Source organism: Strix uralensis, chromosome 6, assembly GCF_047716275.1.
Source record: "Strix uralensis isolate ZFMK-TIS-50842 chromosome 6, bStrUra1, whole genome shotgun sequence".
Classification (NCBI taxonomy): domain Eukaryota; kingdom Metazoa; phylum Chordata; class Aves; order Strigiformes; family Strigidae; genus Strix; species Strix uralensis.
In genome coordinates, this window is record NC_133977.1 from 15,794,425 (window position 1) to 15,812,888 (window position 18,464).

At 38.4% G+C, this 18,464-nt stretch overlaps 1 protein-coding gene across 18 annotated transcripts in view; it reads left to right on the top strand.

Moving 5' to 3' along the window:
• The window catches only part of CARF (calcium responsive transcription factor), a 40,647-nt gene extending 22,787 nt beyond the window's left edge, over positions 1-17,860 (top strand). For 9 of the 18 annotated variants that reach the window (XM_074872935.1, XM_074872934.1, XM_074872924.1 and 6 more), the window contains 7 exons: positions 3,340-3,470; positions 4,489-4,855; positions 6,857-7,541; positions 11,926-11,969; positions 13,317-13,778; positions 14,316-14,478; positions 14,597-16,129. In XM_074872935.1, coding sequence (XP_074729036.1) covers positions 3,340-3,470; positions 4,489-4,855; positions 6,857-6,975 — 617 coding nt within the window. In that variant the 3' untranslated portion in view covers positions 6,976-7,541; positions 11,926-11,969; positions 13,317-13,778; positions 14,316-14,478; positions 14,597-16,129. The other 9 variants (XM_074872925.1, XM_074872923.1, XM_074872928.1 and 6 more) reach the window with 9 other exon arrangements.
• Positions 17,861-18,464: the final 604 nt, after the last annotated feature.

An 18,464-nucleotide genomic window follows, 5' to 3' on the forward strand; every position in this document is an offset into this window, starting at 1 on the left:
TTCCACTGCTAGGATCATGCCCTGAACAACAAACACTGTACTTCTGTTGTCAGAATTGAGAGCACTCTTTTCCATTTTTCCTTAATGCTTAGAATAGAAATAGAAACACAGGTGTTTAGTAGCAGCAGAGTTGTGAGATACTTTTCTTCAGTTCTTTATGTGGTGTAACTTCTTTATTAATGTGTGGAGCCAAAGTAACATCACTTTCCAGCGATCGTTGAGCCACCAAAACAAAGTGTTAAACATCCCACTCTGCTGCAAAACCAGAGTGTAGATAGTGTAGATTTCTATAGAAACTTGGTTTTATGCATTCATGGTCAAAGGTCTGGTTTTTTTGAAGGACGCTAGTTACACTATTTTTCCTTTGTTGAAAGTTGGTTCCTGTTACTATTACTTTGACTTCAAAACATGTACTAAATCAAAATACAGGTGTTTGTAACTACATCTACTTGCTACCCATATAGTTAGGATTACATATAGGCTGAGATGATCCTCTGGATCATGGTGGCTGTTAATATAAAATGAGATTATTCTGCCTTTTCCCCCAGGTTTCAAGGCTATTTTGTCTAGTGTGACACCAAAAGAACTCTTCTGTGTGCTTGTGGGTGCTTTTCCCCATCCCTTGTTTAATAGGTTTGATGTGAAACTCATCAGAAAAATTGTTAGCTTTTATCAGGGATATGATTGCAGCAAGGTGGAAGAGTGTGATGATTTGCATACATCAAGATGATGCTGCAGACTTCTTAGATGATTTTAATCTCAGTGGCACTGCCAGCTTGTTACCCCATTTAACTGGAACGTGGCGGCGGGTACTTTTTCTTCCAGACAGCTGATAAAGTGTACAGGAACCAAAGGGGCACTGCCATAGTTGTCATGTTTAAAGGTTTACTTGTCTTGACAGTTATCCTCCACTGTGGTTTTTGCCTGAAGAAGTCCTGATGCGTTTGGGTTTCTTTCCCCTTTGGCCCCTGTCGCTACCTGACCTATTTCTTATCTTTGTTGTAGCAGGAACTAAAACCCCACAGAGGTTTGGCTCACTGTGTGATATGTCCTAAATGACTTGGTGAACCTGATTTACGTGAAGCAGTTCCATATACACCAGTGCATTTACAGTTAATAAAAAGGCCAGTCTTGGGCTTTGTTTTGCTTGGGATTTTTTTAAACTCTTATCTTAGCTCTTGCTGCAATGGATGAATTTGAACTGAAAACTATCATGTATGCTTGGTGCTCTTAGGGTAAGATTTTCAGTGTTGACAACTGTCAGAGGACAAGAGGTAAATTTTTAGGCTCAGTTTGAATTGTGTCCCTCTTTTTTTATGGAAGTGTTGTTTTTTAGGAGAAAAAAAAAAAAGGAATTTGCAATATGAGCAGACTTAGTGTGCTTAAACTTGCATGTCTATGTTAATATTTCCATTACTGCACTTTTATGGAGAGACACAGAATAGTTGTGCCCTCAACAGCTGTGATAGAGCTTAGCAGGGATGACTTTTGGTATGAACTGTCTGAATGCTGGAGAAGGTTCAGGAAGACCAGTTCTTGCTTGCTTGCTTTGTCTTTCACAGATAATTTTCTAAGGCAGAGTAGCCTATCAAATGTGTAAATGTCCATTCAATGACATACTGAATTTTAAAGGAAGCTAGAGAATTGGATTTGTTTAGTTTTCCAACCACTTCCATTTGTTTAGTTTTCCACCCACTTTAGTGCACCAATTCAATGAATATAAGCAGATATTCTAATTCCAGCATATCTTGTCTCCCCTTATATATGTGGGTATGTGTTTGTACGCATTGCAAACACATGTTTATAATTGTATTACAAGTCTAAGCAAAAAAAGAAGCCTGACTGAAAAAATCATCTCTCGTTAGCGTATGTGAAATGGTAGCAAGGGGAAACAAGTCTGACTTTTCTGACTACTGTTTGTATGCATTTTTCATTTCAACTTGTGCTGGATGGGGACAAATTTACATTTAAGAAATCAAACAATAACAGAACTAAACCCAGCTTTTTGTTTTCTCGTGCAGAACTCCATCTCTCCATGTGATACAGCTTTCTCTGTTCTCTCCTAGGTGTAAGAACCACTGTAACTATCAAACTTAAGGGTGCTCCCACAAGTGAGATAAACTACCTGTATATATAAATTTTTTTTTAACTTCTGACATTCATACTGAATGCCCATGCAGTGTAAGGAGTGGGTAGATTAGGAGTTGAACTATGAGCTTTATTTCTAGGCATGTTGGTGTAGAATACAACCTAAGGAAAGAACTATCATCTCTTCCTACATGTGAATATTCACATATGCATATGGAATCTCTGTATAGTATTAAAAAGAGCCTAAACATTTGAAGTAGTTCTGTTCAAGGAGATTTTATAGTGTATCTTGTGGTCAGTTACGATAAAGAGTTAGAGTTTGCAAATCATTATTTATGTTGAAAAATGTATCACCATTCACTTAGATTGCTGGAAACTTTTGTATGATTTCCTGTAAGAAAGCTTTTTGTGACTGACCTTTCTCAGTTTTCTTCCATTCACTAGGCTAATCTACATGCACATAGCAAGCTCTTCTTTTACAGTTGTAGCAGTGAGACTGTGAAATAAGAGGCTAAGCAATGTCTACTTGTGTCTAGATAAATCTTAACCAAATCTCTGGGTGGCTCAAACAGGAAATAGAATGATCCCATGGGAAGTTTTCTTGCAGAAATTGCTGCAAGTGAATCTCAGTTTTTACAAGTCTTCAGGAAATGAAGGCCATCATTCTTGCATTAAATAAGAATTTTGAGGATATGATGTAATCTGTAGGCTGAAAGGCCTCCTGATAAATGGACTTTTGGTGTGATATTGCATAGAAGTTATCCTAATTCCACAAAGATGTTTGGAAGGGAGTGGTGAGACTTAGGGGATTTCCTGTGTAAATTTTTATTTTAGAAGACAACCATTTCTTTTGATGCCTGTCTGTTATTGAGCCCTTACTGAGGTGTATGTATCATCAAATTATTTGATTGCTGCTTTGATAGAAATGTTTTCACTTTTATGTTGAAACTAGAAATGCAAAGCATAATGTAGGGTGCAGTTACTTTGCTCTCCAAAATGGATTTATTGGTGCTTCTTTTTTTCACTTTGAACAAGGCACATACAATCTTCCTACAGTATTCTTTTTCTCATACCCAGCCTTTTTTCTTTAGCATCCAAGTTCTTCTGCAAAGACAACAATATATGTGTAAATACATGTCTTCTATATGTCTACATTGAGATTGAAGGGGTTTGTTCAGTTTGCAGGGAAGGCTTTTAAACAGGAAGAAAAAATTTGTTGTAACTGTCTGCTTCCTCTCTGTGGCTCTGTAGGGAGCTCAGCAGGGGAGTCAGTCGTCATGAAAGCAGAATCCAACCAGAGCGGGGAGTCCTTGCTACCAGAAACAGCCCAGCTGTTGTCTTCACTCTCTTCTCTTCAGCCCAAGATATTTGCACAACTCCAGGTACGGTCAAGTTGTTTACAGAATGTCAGACGTTCTGTGCTGGGGATGCTGAAGGTGAGCTGAGAACAGCAAGTTCCCTCTTAACTAATGATCCCAAACACTGGCTAGATAACACGGACTTTGAAATAGCTGTCAACTCTTACTTTGGCCTCTCTTGCATGTCACACTTCACATGTATCTGCGGTGCAGGAGATACTACTACCATCTTTTGACACTTTGAAGTTAGGGTCTCTTGTGAAGGCAAAACCAAGAAGATGAAGGTAGTGGGCTTCTGCCTCAAACCAAGCACCTATTCATTTTCCACGTGGTCTAGTCATTTCATAATGAAATGCAAAACTGAGGGGAGATAAGTCAGTCTTATTATTCGTTTTAAGTCCTTCTCCAACCTCTTAAGGAAACACATTAAAATCCTAAAACTACTTCCAGCTCAGATCTGTAAACTTACAGGTTGAAAGGCTGAAGAGTGGGGATAAGAATGTCGTGCTTAAAACAGCTTCTTCTAAAGCTCATCTCCCTTCAAAGCTGGCTCTCAGCCTTCTTCCCTAACTACTTCCTTGAAAAGCTACCTTCATACTTCCTGAACCCCAATGAAATGCATGATCTCTACCCTAGAGATACAGTCTGCAGTAATACGCTGTTCTACTTGCTGTTTCCTTCTCCTTCTGAAGACAGCCTGGCTCCACCTCACTCTCTTTGTTTTAAAGCAGTATGCTTAGCTTTTAGTGCCCACCTCTTGTGGGAATGGGCAGTATTGAGGAATGATTTGAAACGTGAGTATCAGTCCAAAGTGAGAGCTTTATGGTCATAAGTAGTCTTGTAAATGCTGCTGAATACCATTGTCCTAATTGTTTTCTAATACAGCTTTAGCCTAGGGTTGCTGGGATTGACTGCTCAAAAGAGGTGATGTCAGGAAGTCAGAAACTCTCCAGTTCCAGCATTGCAAAATAAGTGCCATTAAGTGCAAATTCCTCCTGGTGTGAATACTGGTATGTTAGTTCTTCTGCCTTTTCTTTCACAGGGATTACAGCTGCAGTCAACTTTTACCTCCACAAATGGATCAACAGCCCTGATAGCTGTAAATAACCATTCCCCTTCCAGCCCTGCAAGTCTCCTGGATTCCATAGGGAGTGCAGTAACCAACCATTCTCTAGTAGTTAGTCAGGGACACAGTCTGCAAGCAGGTGCTGGCCTAACACAGCACAGCGCTGCTGCCTCTGCTTTTGGGACTCCGGCCGTCTCTGATCAGAGTCTGGTCACCATGGGCCAGTTGGTAGCAGTTGGAGGGGTAGATGACTCCAGACGCCTAGAAGGAGGAGTCCATCAGATTCTCTTGGGAGATGTACAGACTATTCCAGTACGGATTGTGGACAGCCATCCAGCACTTAGTAAGTTGCAGTCTTCCCAGTAATATGTAAATACAGAAAATACAGTGGATTTTGTTCTGTGTGTCTTGAAGAAAGGAGAGAAATGTGTTGGTAATAGGGAACTCCAGCATAGACTTCTTACAGCTGATTCTAATTAGTTTTTACTGTGAAAACATGACTGTAAAGAAAAACAAACCCAAAACTTAGTTACTTGCTGTAAAAAGATGACTTCTTAATTAAACTGCTTATCACTTTCTTTGACCAAATACCAACTTATTTGATGAACACAATATTTTTGCCAAGAATACTAATATTTAGCTAAAATTATTTAATAAAAATATTTTTTAAGGAAAAAGAAGAGTAGAAAATAGCCAATATTGAATCTAGTTAGAACTCTTTGGAAAGAAATGTTTTCTGATGACTTCTTTGCACCATTCCAGCAGATTTCTGAATTTTAATAAACTTTTACTAGGATCCTGTAGTCCTCAATATGCTTTAGAAGCGATCAGTTGGAGTTGTATGTAATTGCTTGGAATTTCAAACTTCTGTTTGAAAGTACTTCTTAAAAAATACGCAGTAAACACCATAAAATAACCCTCCCTCTATCAAAATAGAAGACTTCTTAAAACCATTGTTATAAAATATAGATACAGTCTTTGAATTCTCAGCCATGGAACCTGATTGAGTGTCCATGAATGACTCTTGAGTAGTTTTGCAGGAACATCTAGGTAAAGATGTGCTAGATCATGGCCTTACACCTTCATAATGTCATAGTGATAATTATCTCCATATGTCCTGATGACTTTTGCAGGTCAGTAAAACTTAATTTGTACTAAATTCTGTAATATTCTGAAAATGGAAATCGAAGACTACATGAAGAAATAAAAAGGAAATAAAGGGTACATGGGGAAATATACTGAAATTCATACATGTTAAAGTAATATTGGGATATTTTACTGTGGCAGTATTGTCAAAGTTAAATTTAAGGGATTTTTCTGCCTGCTGTATTCAAATGTTTGTGTTACTGGTTGTTTTCCTTTTTATAATTGAATTTGACTACTGAGAAATTCTGTTTTCATTCAGGGTAAAGAATTTCAGAGGGGTCATTAAATGTACTTCCTCCATTCAGTTGTTTAACCCATTTGTTCACTCTAGAAGTTCATGCTTCTCAAAAAGTTTTCTAAGTGATGAATGTTGTAAGTGAATTTTTAAAGAAATACTCTTTTACACAAAAAAAAAATGTAGCCAAATATAAAATTTTATAACTGCAAGGACTAAACTCACTGTTCCTTTGGGATTTCCTGAGGGTATTTTTCTGCTCAAGGTCTCAGTCTAACATCACCAGCCTGAATTTGGAAACTGTGAGAATATTGGTGCCATTCCTAAGTTATGTGGAGGAGTTGCCTATAAAATGAGCAGATCCTTTTTTTTTTCTTCAGAGACAAGTTCTTTGTCTGGAGAGCAGGAGGACAAAAAAAAATCTAGACTGAACAGGAAATAATGTTACAGAGCTTATTTGGAGGAAACACCATATACCTGAACTTAGCAGTTCAGTCAGTGTGTATATCAAGGTATTTTTTTCTCCTGTGTGTGTGCATACACTTATGCACATGTGCGCTTGGTTAAAATTATCCTGTGTGTTCTGGATTTTCTCTTGTCCAAGTGCTAACTTAAGAATAAGCTATTTCCTGCTGAAAATGGGTGTGCAGTCATTGAGAAGTGGCCAGTCATGCCTGAAGTGTAAGTCATTCTCTAAATCAACATGTTTTACAGTTGGTATTTTCAGCAATAGCACCTCCATTCCTCCTTTCCCCTGGAAAATAAAAAAAAAAAAAAAGATGGTAGCTTTATTTTTCCATGGGAAAGAGGAAAGACATTTTGTGTGAGAGTAACTAATTTGATATCTCCAAACATACTATTTTTTTATAAAAACTGCAGTATTTTTAAATGCATAGTTACTGGGGCAGAAGGATTGTCAGTGGAATTTGAACTTCAGTGTTTGATTTTTGTTTTGTTTTTAAGCTGAAGAAAATACAGAGGGTGTTATCTGTGTGAGCCAAGTTAAACAAGAGCCAAGAGAAAAAGCTTTGTCTATGGAGCCAGATAAAATCAGAGACTGCTGTAGTTCCTCACCTATTTAAATCTGTGAAGCCTGGAAGGATTTTTCAAATCGGAGAACTTGGAAGGAAAGGCGGGTGCTCTCAAAGTAATGCCGTTCTTTTTAAATCATATTGTGACATTCAGACTAGGCATATTTTACACTAGTTCTGACAGACAGCTGTTTTATTTTATGACTGATGTGGCTCACTGCCAATCCCAGGTCATTCACTTGCCCTGTGGAACACCACCTCTCTCTTCTATTTCAAGTTTTGAGTAATTTGGATGCTATCCAAATGGCCTGTTTTGGTCAACATTTCTGAAGGTCTTCCACAATTTAATTCCTTAGCTTTAGAGTGTGGATCACAATGCTGGGTTTGCTTTTCTTCTTGAGACCCTCGACTCTTACGGCACTACAGAGACCATAGAATCTGCCAGCTCCAAGACCACAGAACCCAACAGCAAAGTGTACTAATACAGCAATGGTTTTGTGAAAAATGAAGGTCCAAGACGCTAAATTTCAAAGTGATGAAGGACATGGATGCTTAAGAAAATGCAACTTTGACCTGATCATAATGTTAATGGTGTGAAGATCAAGGAGAGGAGAAAGGTGAGGTTGCCAGGTGAACATAAGGCTGTATGATGAAGAGTGTGTGAATTGTAATGGTGAATGTTTTCAACTTTGACATCTTTGAACTTACGTTCTGGCTTTATAATAAGGTTTGTTGCTCCATGCAGCCTTTGCAGTGGTACTGTATTAGCAGTTGGTCATAGCAGCTAAATGCAGAAGTCTTGTCTCATGGAAGATGATTGATGCTGCCATTTCAGCTTTATCTACTTTTTGCTGTATGTACACTAACTCTATCAGCTCAGATAAATATGAGTTAACCTGCTGCTTTTTGTGATGTAGGGCTTATGGATACATTATGAACAAAGAGAGGTCCAAGAAAACAAAGCAAGTGTTTTGGGTTTTTTTCCATGGGAAAGAGGAAAGACATTTTGTGTGAGAGTAATTCTTTATCTCCAAACATGAATCCAAGCAATATGTGCAAGTGTGCTGTCACTATAACATTCAGAAAACAAACATCTTTTCCAGCGGTGACAGCTTCTAAGACCAAAGTGATCCATATTACTTAGAATAATTACCAGGAATCTTCAAAAAAGCGAATATGATAAAGAAATATATTTTAGCAATATTTAAGCAAAAGCCGTAATAAGTGACAAGGACTGAGTTGCATAATCTGTGACAGACACGTTTCTTTAAGAAAAAAAATACACCTACAAATAACTTGGATTCCATTTAAAGCAGTAAATAAAATTAAAGTGATGCCAACATAGATATCAAGTTAAACAATGACATTGTTTTTTTCAGATGTTGAATTCTTACAACAACGTTCAGAGTAATTTGTATACAGCAGTATCAGCAGTTCTCTTATTAGTTCCTAAGTGGTTGAGAGCTTGATCATAAAATTAGATATTTTTTTCTGCACGCTATACAAGAATGCAATTTGAGGACTTTCTCTTTTTCAGACTTAAAGAAACAAAAAAAAACCCAAACCAAAAATATTATATGAACATAGAGATTGACATTTTTAAATTGTTAAATTTATTAACATACATTTAAGTCATTCACAAACATCATCTAAATAGTGGCCATTTAAAATTAATTGTTATTTTTCTTTTGGGTATTTAAAGCTAAAACTTTAAAAAGTCTCACATTGAACTTGGGTTCCTAATGCCTTTATATGCAGCATCTGTTAGGTAGGTGCTATATCTTAGTCTTACCTTAAAATATATTAAGTTCTGTGAGGTTAATTAACGCTGTTATTGCTGTTCATTTAGAGCTGTTGTTTATGAGTTAGTTTAAATAAGAATTTTCCAACGGGATCATGCTCTTATTAAATAAGAGTCAGTATTTTATCATGCAAGTGCATAGAGAATCTCCAGTTCTTTGGAGTCTCTCATACTTAGTTTCTACACTGTCTTGTTTTGTGGTATGCCTTACTCATTTCTGGGTAGGTAAAATTCAGCAAGGTTCACCCTTGGGCGATTTTTGTTGTCGTTGTTGTTAATTGTGAAAATATGTCCAAAATGGATGTTCTGTTCTGCAGTCATAGTTCTGGAGCACAGAGGCAGTAGTCACCTTTTCTTTTCCAACTCAGTAACTATATATGAGAATGGGTACCTCCTTCCATGCTGCTGTATTCAGTGATGCCATCACCTTCGTTTTTTCTTAAACTAATGCATTCCAAAGTATATCACCTTTCTCAATATTCCTAATTTTTTGAGAATTGTTCCTCATTTTTGAGAATGCTTATCCTCAAAAGAATAGATTACAGCTAAGGATTACCAGCAGGAGGTTATTTTAGTTTTAGTTCTCTTCAAAGCAGACAATACATTTGTGGTTGGAGTAGAAGCTTAAGGAAAGAGAAGTTAGATTTCCATCAGTTCTTGCTAGTTCCCTCATTAACAGATCTGTTCTTTAACAGTCACTGTTCTTCCCATCATGAGTCTTATCCTGTGCTGAACAGTATTTCTGATGGTACTTCTATTTCTATTATTGGTTTAGTGCTCACAGCTGGAGGAAATAGTCTTTTTAGTCCACCTTGAATTGCAGGCTGTGAAATGAATTTTATAATCTACCCTGATTTGCATGGTACCCTGAAAACAATAGAACAAAAGGTTGGGAGAAATTTAAAGAAGCAGTAAAGAATTAATTGTTTTTAAAAGCTGGGATGAGAGTTGCAATTCTGTTCATTGAAAAATTTTGTTTGAAATGCTTCTTCAGCCAATACTCAAATTTTTGTTTTCGGTTTCCTTCATTTTCACAGAATTTAAGTTCTTTGTTTTCCAAATAGATATTCTAGTTTATTACTGTGTTATTTTTTTAATTTAGCATAACCTTTCCTCTTTAAAGAGTATGTTTCATTTGTTCTGTGCATGTTGCTAATGGAGGAACACAAACTCATCACACATATCCAGTGTCTATGTTTAGCTTAACACCTTTGTTCACTAATGTCCACCTAAATCTTACAGAAAACACTATTATATATATGAAGAAAGTCGGAAGTAAACAATACTACTTTCAATGCAGTTAAATTTCTTTGAGTAGTATACTTCAAGGCTGATTTTTCAAAGAAAGCTATGTAGCATGGTACGAAGTAGTTGGTTATTACTTTGTGTTGGAATTGTAGATGTTTTTCTGATGTTTGCTTTGTTTTCTTGTGGTTCAAGCGTTCTTCTATGTTCAAGTGTTTTATTTTGCAAACCTAGAAATCCTGAGCTTCAACAGTACTGCGAATGAACAAACTCTTCTCCAATTTATCCTTATTGTTGGTTACCCGTAACAGTGATTGGTTGGCTTTACAAGAAGGGCTGTGCTTATGTATGTGCATGAAAACCAACTTTTTGCTAAAATGTAGAGAAGACAAAAAGGCACACATCCATAGCTCTTGTTCAAGGCTGCCAGCCCCTTGGATGGAAACCAGTAGTGTTAATGAGTCCTTTTTGTGGCACAAAGATTGTTGCAGTTTGTACAAAATTTAGAGAGACAAATGTCTGTATATGTGTGTGTGTGTGTGTATATATATATATTTATATAGTAACTTAATGTATAATATTCCTATGGAAATGTAAACTACTTGTTCTTTTAAAGTAATGGTCTATGTTGTGGTTATGGGGGCTCAGGGGGAGAGATGCAAGAGTGACTTCAGGGCAGTGGTGTCTGGGGATGAAGGAGAACAAGTATGAGAGCACCAGGGAGACCAGGTGGAAGAAGGTCCTCAAGGTGTGTGAAACACAAGGGTCCTGTGGGATGGGGGAGGCGGGGCTGGAGGGGGCTGTTCTGGGGGGGCTCCAGGGCCCTGGAAGGGGGTTGTGAGCCCTTTGCAAAGGCTCAGTGCAACTCCTTGAATCTATGCCATTAGTGGATAGGGTGAGTTCATAGTAGGAATTTAAAGGTATGGAAGAAGAGGGAAGCCTGTCTTGCCCTCAAAAACAACAAAGCTGCTTGAGTTTTGGTGAGTACCAGAGGCAGGTAAATGAGTTGCCAGTCTGAGACGCCCGTTCTTATCTTCTAATATGAAGAAGAAACTCCTCTTGAAGCTTTGACCCAGGAGCGTAGACTCTTTTCCTTTACCAAAGAAAATATACCTTTTCTTCCCAGTGCAGTTAACTTGCTACTCTCCTTACCCCTCTGACTGCAGCTCTATCTACGCCAAGCATGCTCAGTATCCACACAAGTCTCTCTTCTTTCACACTTATTGGGACTTCCACCCAAGTTCCATGCCCTCAGGTCCTCTGATTCTCAGTGTTTCACTATTATACTGTTGGAACAGCTGATAAGTTAACTGCACAAGTGGTGAGATGTGCTCCTGTCAGTTTTTCTTCCTGTCTCCCCAGGATCCTAAATCCATATGTTCCTTTTAACTGCATTAAGTTTTTTCCTTGCTTGCTTTGGGGCTTATTATCCTTACCTGGATGAATATCAGGCAGCCACATTTCACAGGACATGTGTTACATTCACAGTAACTGAAAAGATTTGAGAAAACAAGGATAAAAGGATAGTTTCTGCCAGCTGTTAGGTCTTTATGAGAAACTGGCCTTTTTCCTTTCATACCACTTGAGTTTCTGATTCTGGCTGTGGATGTTAGCTGGCTGTTGACTTGTCTGTCTATTGGCAAACTAACAGTTTGCTCCCTTAAGCCTATTCAAACAGATATGTTCTCAGAAGATTAGGCAGGAAGAATCTATTCCATTAGGGGTAGAAAGTATGGTATAGCTGAGGATGGTGCTGAGGAGGTGAAAAGTTACTGCTCTTTGTGGATCTCTGAGAAAATTCTCCTTGATTTGCCCTTCCCTTCTGAACAAACCTTTTGTAGGAATAAAATTCAGAGCCTATCCCATCAGTAATGATTATCTTCTCCCAGAAACAGTGCACCTCATTAATGAATGAAACAAGCATTGTGTAAAACAGGCTGTGTTGATTTTTTTAGGTCAGAAGCTATCCAGCAGGTCTATCCAACAAGCAACAACTCAGGTATGATTTGGGGGGAGAAAGGAAGGCAAAAATCTTGTCACATGACAGGAGCGTATGTGCGCTCCTTTGGGTTTTTTTTTACAATATAAGCTGTTGCACCTTAGTATGTCATTCCATTCCTAATGCATGTGACAAATGACATGTTTATTTTCTGAAGGGATTTGATGTGTTTTCTGGAGAGTCTTCAAAGGAGTAATCATAAACAGTACTGCTGTATCACAGAAAGTATTAGTGGGTGTTTGTCATCTAAGACCCCATCCTGTTCTAGTACAGAAGGGGTTTTAAAAGCATGGAAAGCTTTCTGAGGACAAATACTGAGTGTCCTTGTCCTAAGGAGTCTTCCATGGACAGAAAAATAGGGGAGTTAGATGCTGTGGGAGTAATTCTCATCAGTAGTCTGTTAGCCTCTGCTAGACAGAAGAAACCTTGTGAAAGGCATGTATATGATAACCTCTCTATGGAAAAAGTTACCTTTGGATGCTTAATAGTTTTAAGTGATATATGCATATGGGATTGTATGTATCTTAAAAAAAAAAAAAAAGGAAAAAAGAAACTAGAGACATGAATATAGTTGTTTGCATGTAGTTCTTTAATACAGTTTTAATTACACTTAATTGTGGTTAAATGATGCAGATATTTTAGGGCACATATAATCAGATATTTTAGTGTGGATAATTGGAATTCATGGTTTTACCACAACCATCCTTAGCTCTGCAGTGCAGCTCATTTGGCATGTACTGGCCTTCTGTTAATGACAGTCTGCCTGTTTAAGTAAGAGCATGCTGTTCTAAGTAAATTAAATTTCTCTCTCTCTTCCTGATCTTTTTTCTAATAGAGATTGATAAGGCTCATAGGAGGATGGAAATCTGTTTGTAGTGTAGTGATTTCATAAGAGTTGATTTCTAGGTCCTCAGTATGAAGGAAGTAGAGAGCAAAAACTTACGTACTGTTGGATCTGCCATTTGGTCATTTTTCTAATGTATTTGGATTTCTACAGCTGGACAGCATAAACTACCACTAAAATACTGCTAAAATTTTAGGTCTATCCTTTGGTTGAATGGTGATAGTTCAGTGACTCCAGGAAAGATCAGAGCCTTGCTTCTGCTCTTTGTAGAATAGTCTCTAGATACTATTTAAAATGTAATTAGATACGGCAATCAAATGGCAGTAGGAGAGCCAGAAACAGAGATGTATGTGTTGGCAGACCAGTGGAGAGGGAGAAGTTCAGTCCCAGTGCCCTTGTTCCAGACTAATGTTCTCTGTGCTAGTCCTGAATGCACCTTGAGAAAGAGTGATGATTTGTCTTTGTGTTCTGACATAGCTGTTCTTTCTGCTTCCCCACTCAAGAAGTTGTACAAGCCTGCAAGGGACATGGAGATCATGAAGAAGGTGTGTAAGATCTTATGGGAGGACCTGCAGGAACAGAATGGAGGAGACTAAAGGTTAATGACATGACTTCTATAAAGCCCACATTCTTTGGTGGGAGGAAGAGGATTTTTCAATAAAGAATAAAAGTAAATCTTCCTTTTCAGAAGTGTTAGAATTACTGTGTGTCTCTAACCTGCTTCACTCTAACAGAGCTAATCTGGGGATAAATTCTGAGGCTATGCCCATGTGTTCTGCAGTACTTGTTGAGCAGAATAAAAACTTTCCATTTCTTCCAGCTCCCAAGAGCTGCATTTGTGATTCCACCTGATGCACAGCTGCTCGTATTTATCTCCTCAAGGCTTGTGGAATTCTGCTTTCCAGCTGAAGGGAAGATAGAGGTCTCCATGTATGAAAACTTGATGGACAGTGTACCTAGTCTGAGTGAGTTGGGAGCACCTAGAACAGTCACCCTCAAGCATGCTGTAATTTAGAAATAGGGGGTGGTAGAAGAAACAAGCAATTGAAGAAAATAATGATAAAAGTAGGCATTCTGTACCCTCTTCACACAATATCTTTCCTTAAACATCTTGAGAGAAACACTGGTCAGCAGTGAGAGAAAAACAAATGTCAATTTCTCTCCACTCCCCAACTTACAGTTTAAAAGTGGTTTTGCAAATTAGCCACAAGTTTGGCCTAAAAAGTATCTTATCCTAGATCTAAGTGTGCAATGTTTAATTCCTAAAGGACCATGCTAAAAATTCCATTGTGCGTTGTCAGGTTGCTATTTTTTTAGACATAAATTTAACTTTTTTTCACAGATACTTCTCTTAAAGCTAAAATTAAATGGGAGAGAGAATTGGAAATATAATTATTTGTTTCTTACAGATGACACTCTTCAGTTTTCTGAAGTGTGCAGGTGTTTCCTCCTTGGCTTCTACTTCTAGCTCTTAGTTCACTATGTTTTGGATGTTTTCTCAGGATCACTTACCTCCGAGAGTACTCGAGATACTGGCAAGAGACCAGAGCGGAGAACAGAAGAGGAAGTGAAGTTTGTAAAAAGCTGCTTACAGGAGATAGAAAGCCCTCAAAGTTACAGCTCAGGATTGCAGTTTCTTCTGGCTGAAGTGGTTCAGTTTAAATGGTAAATGTTTTCTTAATAGACAACTTTTTTTATTGTTGATTTTGGTGCTGTTTATGCTCTGAGCTCACATCTAATGAAAGCTAGAATGGTAATCACATATATTTGCTTTTATCTTCAGTGCACTAGTTATCTTCTGAATGCAAACTGGTGTAACAACTCCATGTTCTTGGCTGTTGACAAAGCTGTTATCACATCTGAGGTGTTCTGTACATGGAAGGAGATGGAGCAAGTGGGGACCTTCTTATTTCTACTGAGAACAGATGATCTGTGGAAAGAGGCCTTTACCAGTTTTGAATCAATACCTTCACAATAATTTGGTGGGTGCACAGGTTTTTCATGTCAGGTTCTAGTGCATGTCTAACTTTGAACATAGTACAAGCCATAAAATTACCTCTTCCTGGCCTCCCCATATGTGGTTTTTTTTTTGTCTCTGACCACTCTACTCATACTCAGCACTTTTGGGGAGTGGGGGAATTTTTTTAACACATTCTCATCTTCCACTTTTCTGCCTTTCTCCCATTGCCTTTTCCTCCCATCCAGAGCAGCACAGAAACAGAAATTTCTTTTTTTAAAAAAACTGCTCTATCATCCTCTGTTTCCCGTGTTTGGGGATGAATTTTCTCTGCTTTATTGTGCTAGAGGTTAATTCCTTGCATGACTGAAATGTAAGATGCTGTTATGTTTTGCTTGAGGAGGGGGAGGTACTGGGGTGAGCTCCACTGCCGCCTTCACTCCAGAAGTTCTTGCAGGAAGCACCTGTCACAGGTTCTGCTCCTGCACCTGCGTCTCCACAGAGGCCAGCACAACTGCAGAGCCGTGCTGATGAGAGCAGCGTCTTGCACTACGTGTACCAGCAAATTCAGTACAAATAACTGCCCTTCTCCCCCTTATATTGTTTTGAATCCAGATCAGTCTGTGGGTCTGGCCCATTGGGCACCCCACAAATGACTCTTTGGGCACAACTTGAAGGGAAGTACCGGAGAGGGTCAGGAAGTTCTTATCTCCAGCTTTTAGGTTATGCTTCTGTATTGAGTGCAGGTGCCCAGGTGTGGGTGGCCCTGTGCATGACACAGCTGGTTCCAGCTAGCTCTACAGTGGACCCACTGCAGGACACAGCTGAACTCATCAGTGAAGCTGGTGGCACCTCTGAAAGCATATTTAAGAAAGGGAAAAATGCTGCATGACACAGAGGAGCGAGGAAGAAAGTGAGAGAAACAGTCCTCTGAACATGAAGGTCAGAGAAGAACGAGAAGGAAGAATTGCTTCAGGTGCTGGAACAGCTATTTCCCTGCAGCCCACGGAGGACCCCATGCTGGAGCAGGTCGAGATTTCCTGAAGGAACTGCAGTCCATTAGAGGAGCCATGCAGGAGCAGGGTTTGCTGAAGGACCTGCAGCCTGTGTAGAGGACCCATGGTGGAACAGGGGAAAAGTGTGAGGAGGATGGAGCGATAGAAAGGAGCTGTTACAGACTGACTGCAACCCCCCCCATTCCCCTTTGCCCTGTGCTGCTTCAGGCTGGGGGGAGGTAGAAGGTGTGAAGTTGAGCCTGGGGAAAGAGGGCCGCATGAGGGGAAGGTGCTGTTTTAATTTTTGTTTCTCACTGTTTTAATCTATTTTAATTGGCAATAAATTAATTTTCCTCACATCAAATCAAGTACTTCAAATTTATATCTAGACTCAAGTCGCAGTGGAAAATGCTGATTTCTCTTTGATCACTGCAAGTTGTTATGCCTTTAATTTTTTAAGTAGGACACAAAATGGATCAAATTTTAATTTTTAAGAAGTCTTTCTGTGTGTAGAAAGGAGTGCACCTTGTTTGAATCAGGAGTTGCATTTTTGAATGTATTCTAGTTAGGCCTTTCAAGTTCTGCTTATTCACTTTTTCACTAGAGTGAATCTCAGCTGCAGAGTCAACTCAGGAACAGGTCTAATCCATTACATTTCTGCTGAAAAATACCAGCCATATTTTTACAGGTTTGAGCATGGGAGAATCCTTCTGAGGAAAGGATGCTGCAGCAGTAGATTCTGCTTTATCTACTTTAGTAGTGTTGTTCTTACAGATATTAAGAATGCAGCATCTTCACAGCATTATATCTAGCTGTGCTTCAGAAGGGGGCAAGCTTTGGGGTGAGTGGCATCTGGTGAAAGTACTGTTAATCTTGTGAAAAGAAATAAGCAGTTTGGGAATGAGATTTATATTCCTGTGCTTTTCAGAGATTATTATCCTGAATGAGAAGGGAACTTCCTTAGAAGGTAAGTTTTGTATGTGGGGTCTTATACCACCTACCAAAGATATCTGGCACTGGCCACCAAGGGTATCTAGACTAGGTGACATGACGCACTTAATGGTTTCTGATAGGGGCACTGTTTGGAATACAGAATTGGTGGATAGCTTCCTAGCATTAGCTAAATTAATCTTTAATTTCTTCCCCTCTCTCCATGTCTTTCTATGAAAGGAAGATTTTCTATTAAAAGGAACATGGTTAGTTGTTAGTTGTCTGTATGGAGAACACAAAGCTGTTTGTGGTGGATAAAGAAGACTTCTTTGATAATAAATTAGATGAGCTTCAGAAAGGATTGCACTATCATTAGAACTTTCAAGTAATTTCTTCCAGTGATATAGCTCACTTTTGATTATTGTCTTACTGTTTACTTATTGTATAATCTATTCCATAAGCTTTCCTGGCTACGTCAAGGCCATAGAAGAAATGCATATAACAATTCTCTTTTCTCTTGAACTTTTATAAAAGTGAAAAGAATTCCCTGTTTTGCAGCCTCAGGGATAGCCATGCTTGCTTAGCCACCAGCTGCTCTGGAAGAATACATGATTATCTGTGTTCCCTAGCTACCAAAAAAATCTTTTGCACTGAAGTACACCATAAATTTGTGAGCTTGGATCAGGCAAAGTGAATTTGGCATCTTGGGGAAAAAAAAAAAAAAAAAAGACAGGCAAACTACTGTGGAACCAAATTTAGCATCTTCAGGAGCTGTGGCTTAGGGTTTATTAGTTGTAATTGTAAAAAGATCAATGTTTCCATAGTGAAACATGTTTTTATTCAGCCAGTTCAATCTATGAAAAAAGTGTCTCCATTCCTTTTATTTCAGACTTGTGAACTTCTTTGCAAAATGATCCAAGAGATCACTAGTGAGATTAGTTAATAAGTGCAAAATGGAAAAGTTTCACTGTGGACAGGTGGCAACAAAAGATACCATAAAGTCAGCCAGCATAATTATTATTGGTAAGGTAAGATCTTTCAGACATTAACTGCAGGCTAATACTTTTGGTGGTATGATGACATTTATTCTGGTCTTGCAAACAAAAATAGTAATTATGAGCCATTGCAGAAAGAACTGGGAAATAAAGCACTTTGTAAAATACCAGTCTGTGTGGGTTTGGTTTCTGTTGGCTTTGTCATGCTGTTACTTGGCATTCAGCTCCTTTACATACCCTGTGTAGGATCTGTTTTATCTGATCTCATATGTAGAATAAGTTAAAATGAGTTAATTGTTAACACATAGACCCTAATACACAAGTTCTTCATGGCAAGATATATGATATTTCATGTATTTTCTAATGAATAGTTAAAGTGTTTGAATACTACTGGTAATTACCAGAGGACATTTGAGAGAAACTTCACATGTTCTATAGTCACTCTTTTATCTGTGTTTTGCTTTTTAAATTGATGAATTCCCATTTCTTTGTGAGCAGTTATTAGCAATGAAGTGGTTGTTTTCAAATAAGCTATAGGTTCCTGACTGCAGCAGAAATGACTTCAGGTAGGGGAACTGGAACCATATTTAATTTTGAGCAGCCAGAATTTCTGAAGAGAAGAGGCACTGGAGCTACCTCTGCATTCACAAAAACATTACCTTTGGGTCATAATATTATAAAGATCAACAAGGTTTCCAGAGAGGTTTGACTGGCATCATACACAAATATAGTATGCTGTGAGGCAGCGATGCTTCCTGCTTTGTTATGAGATGC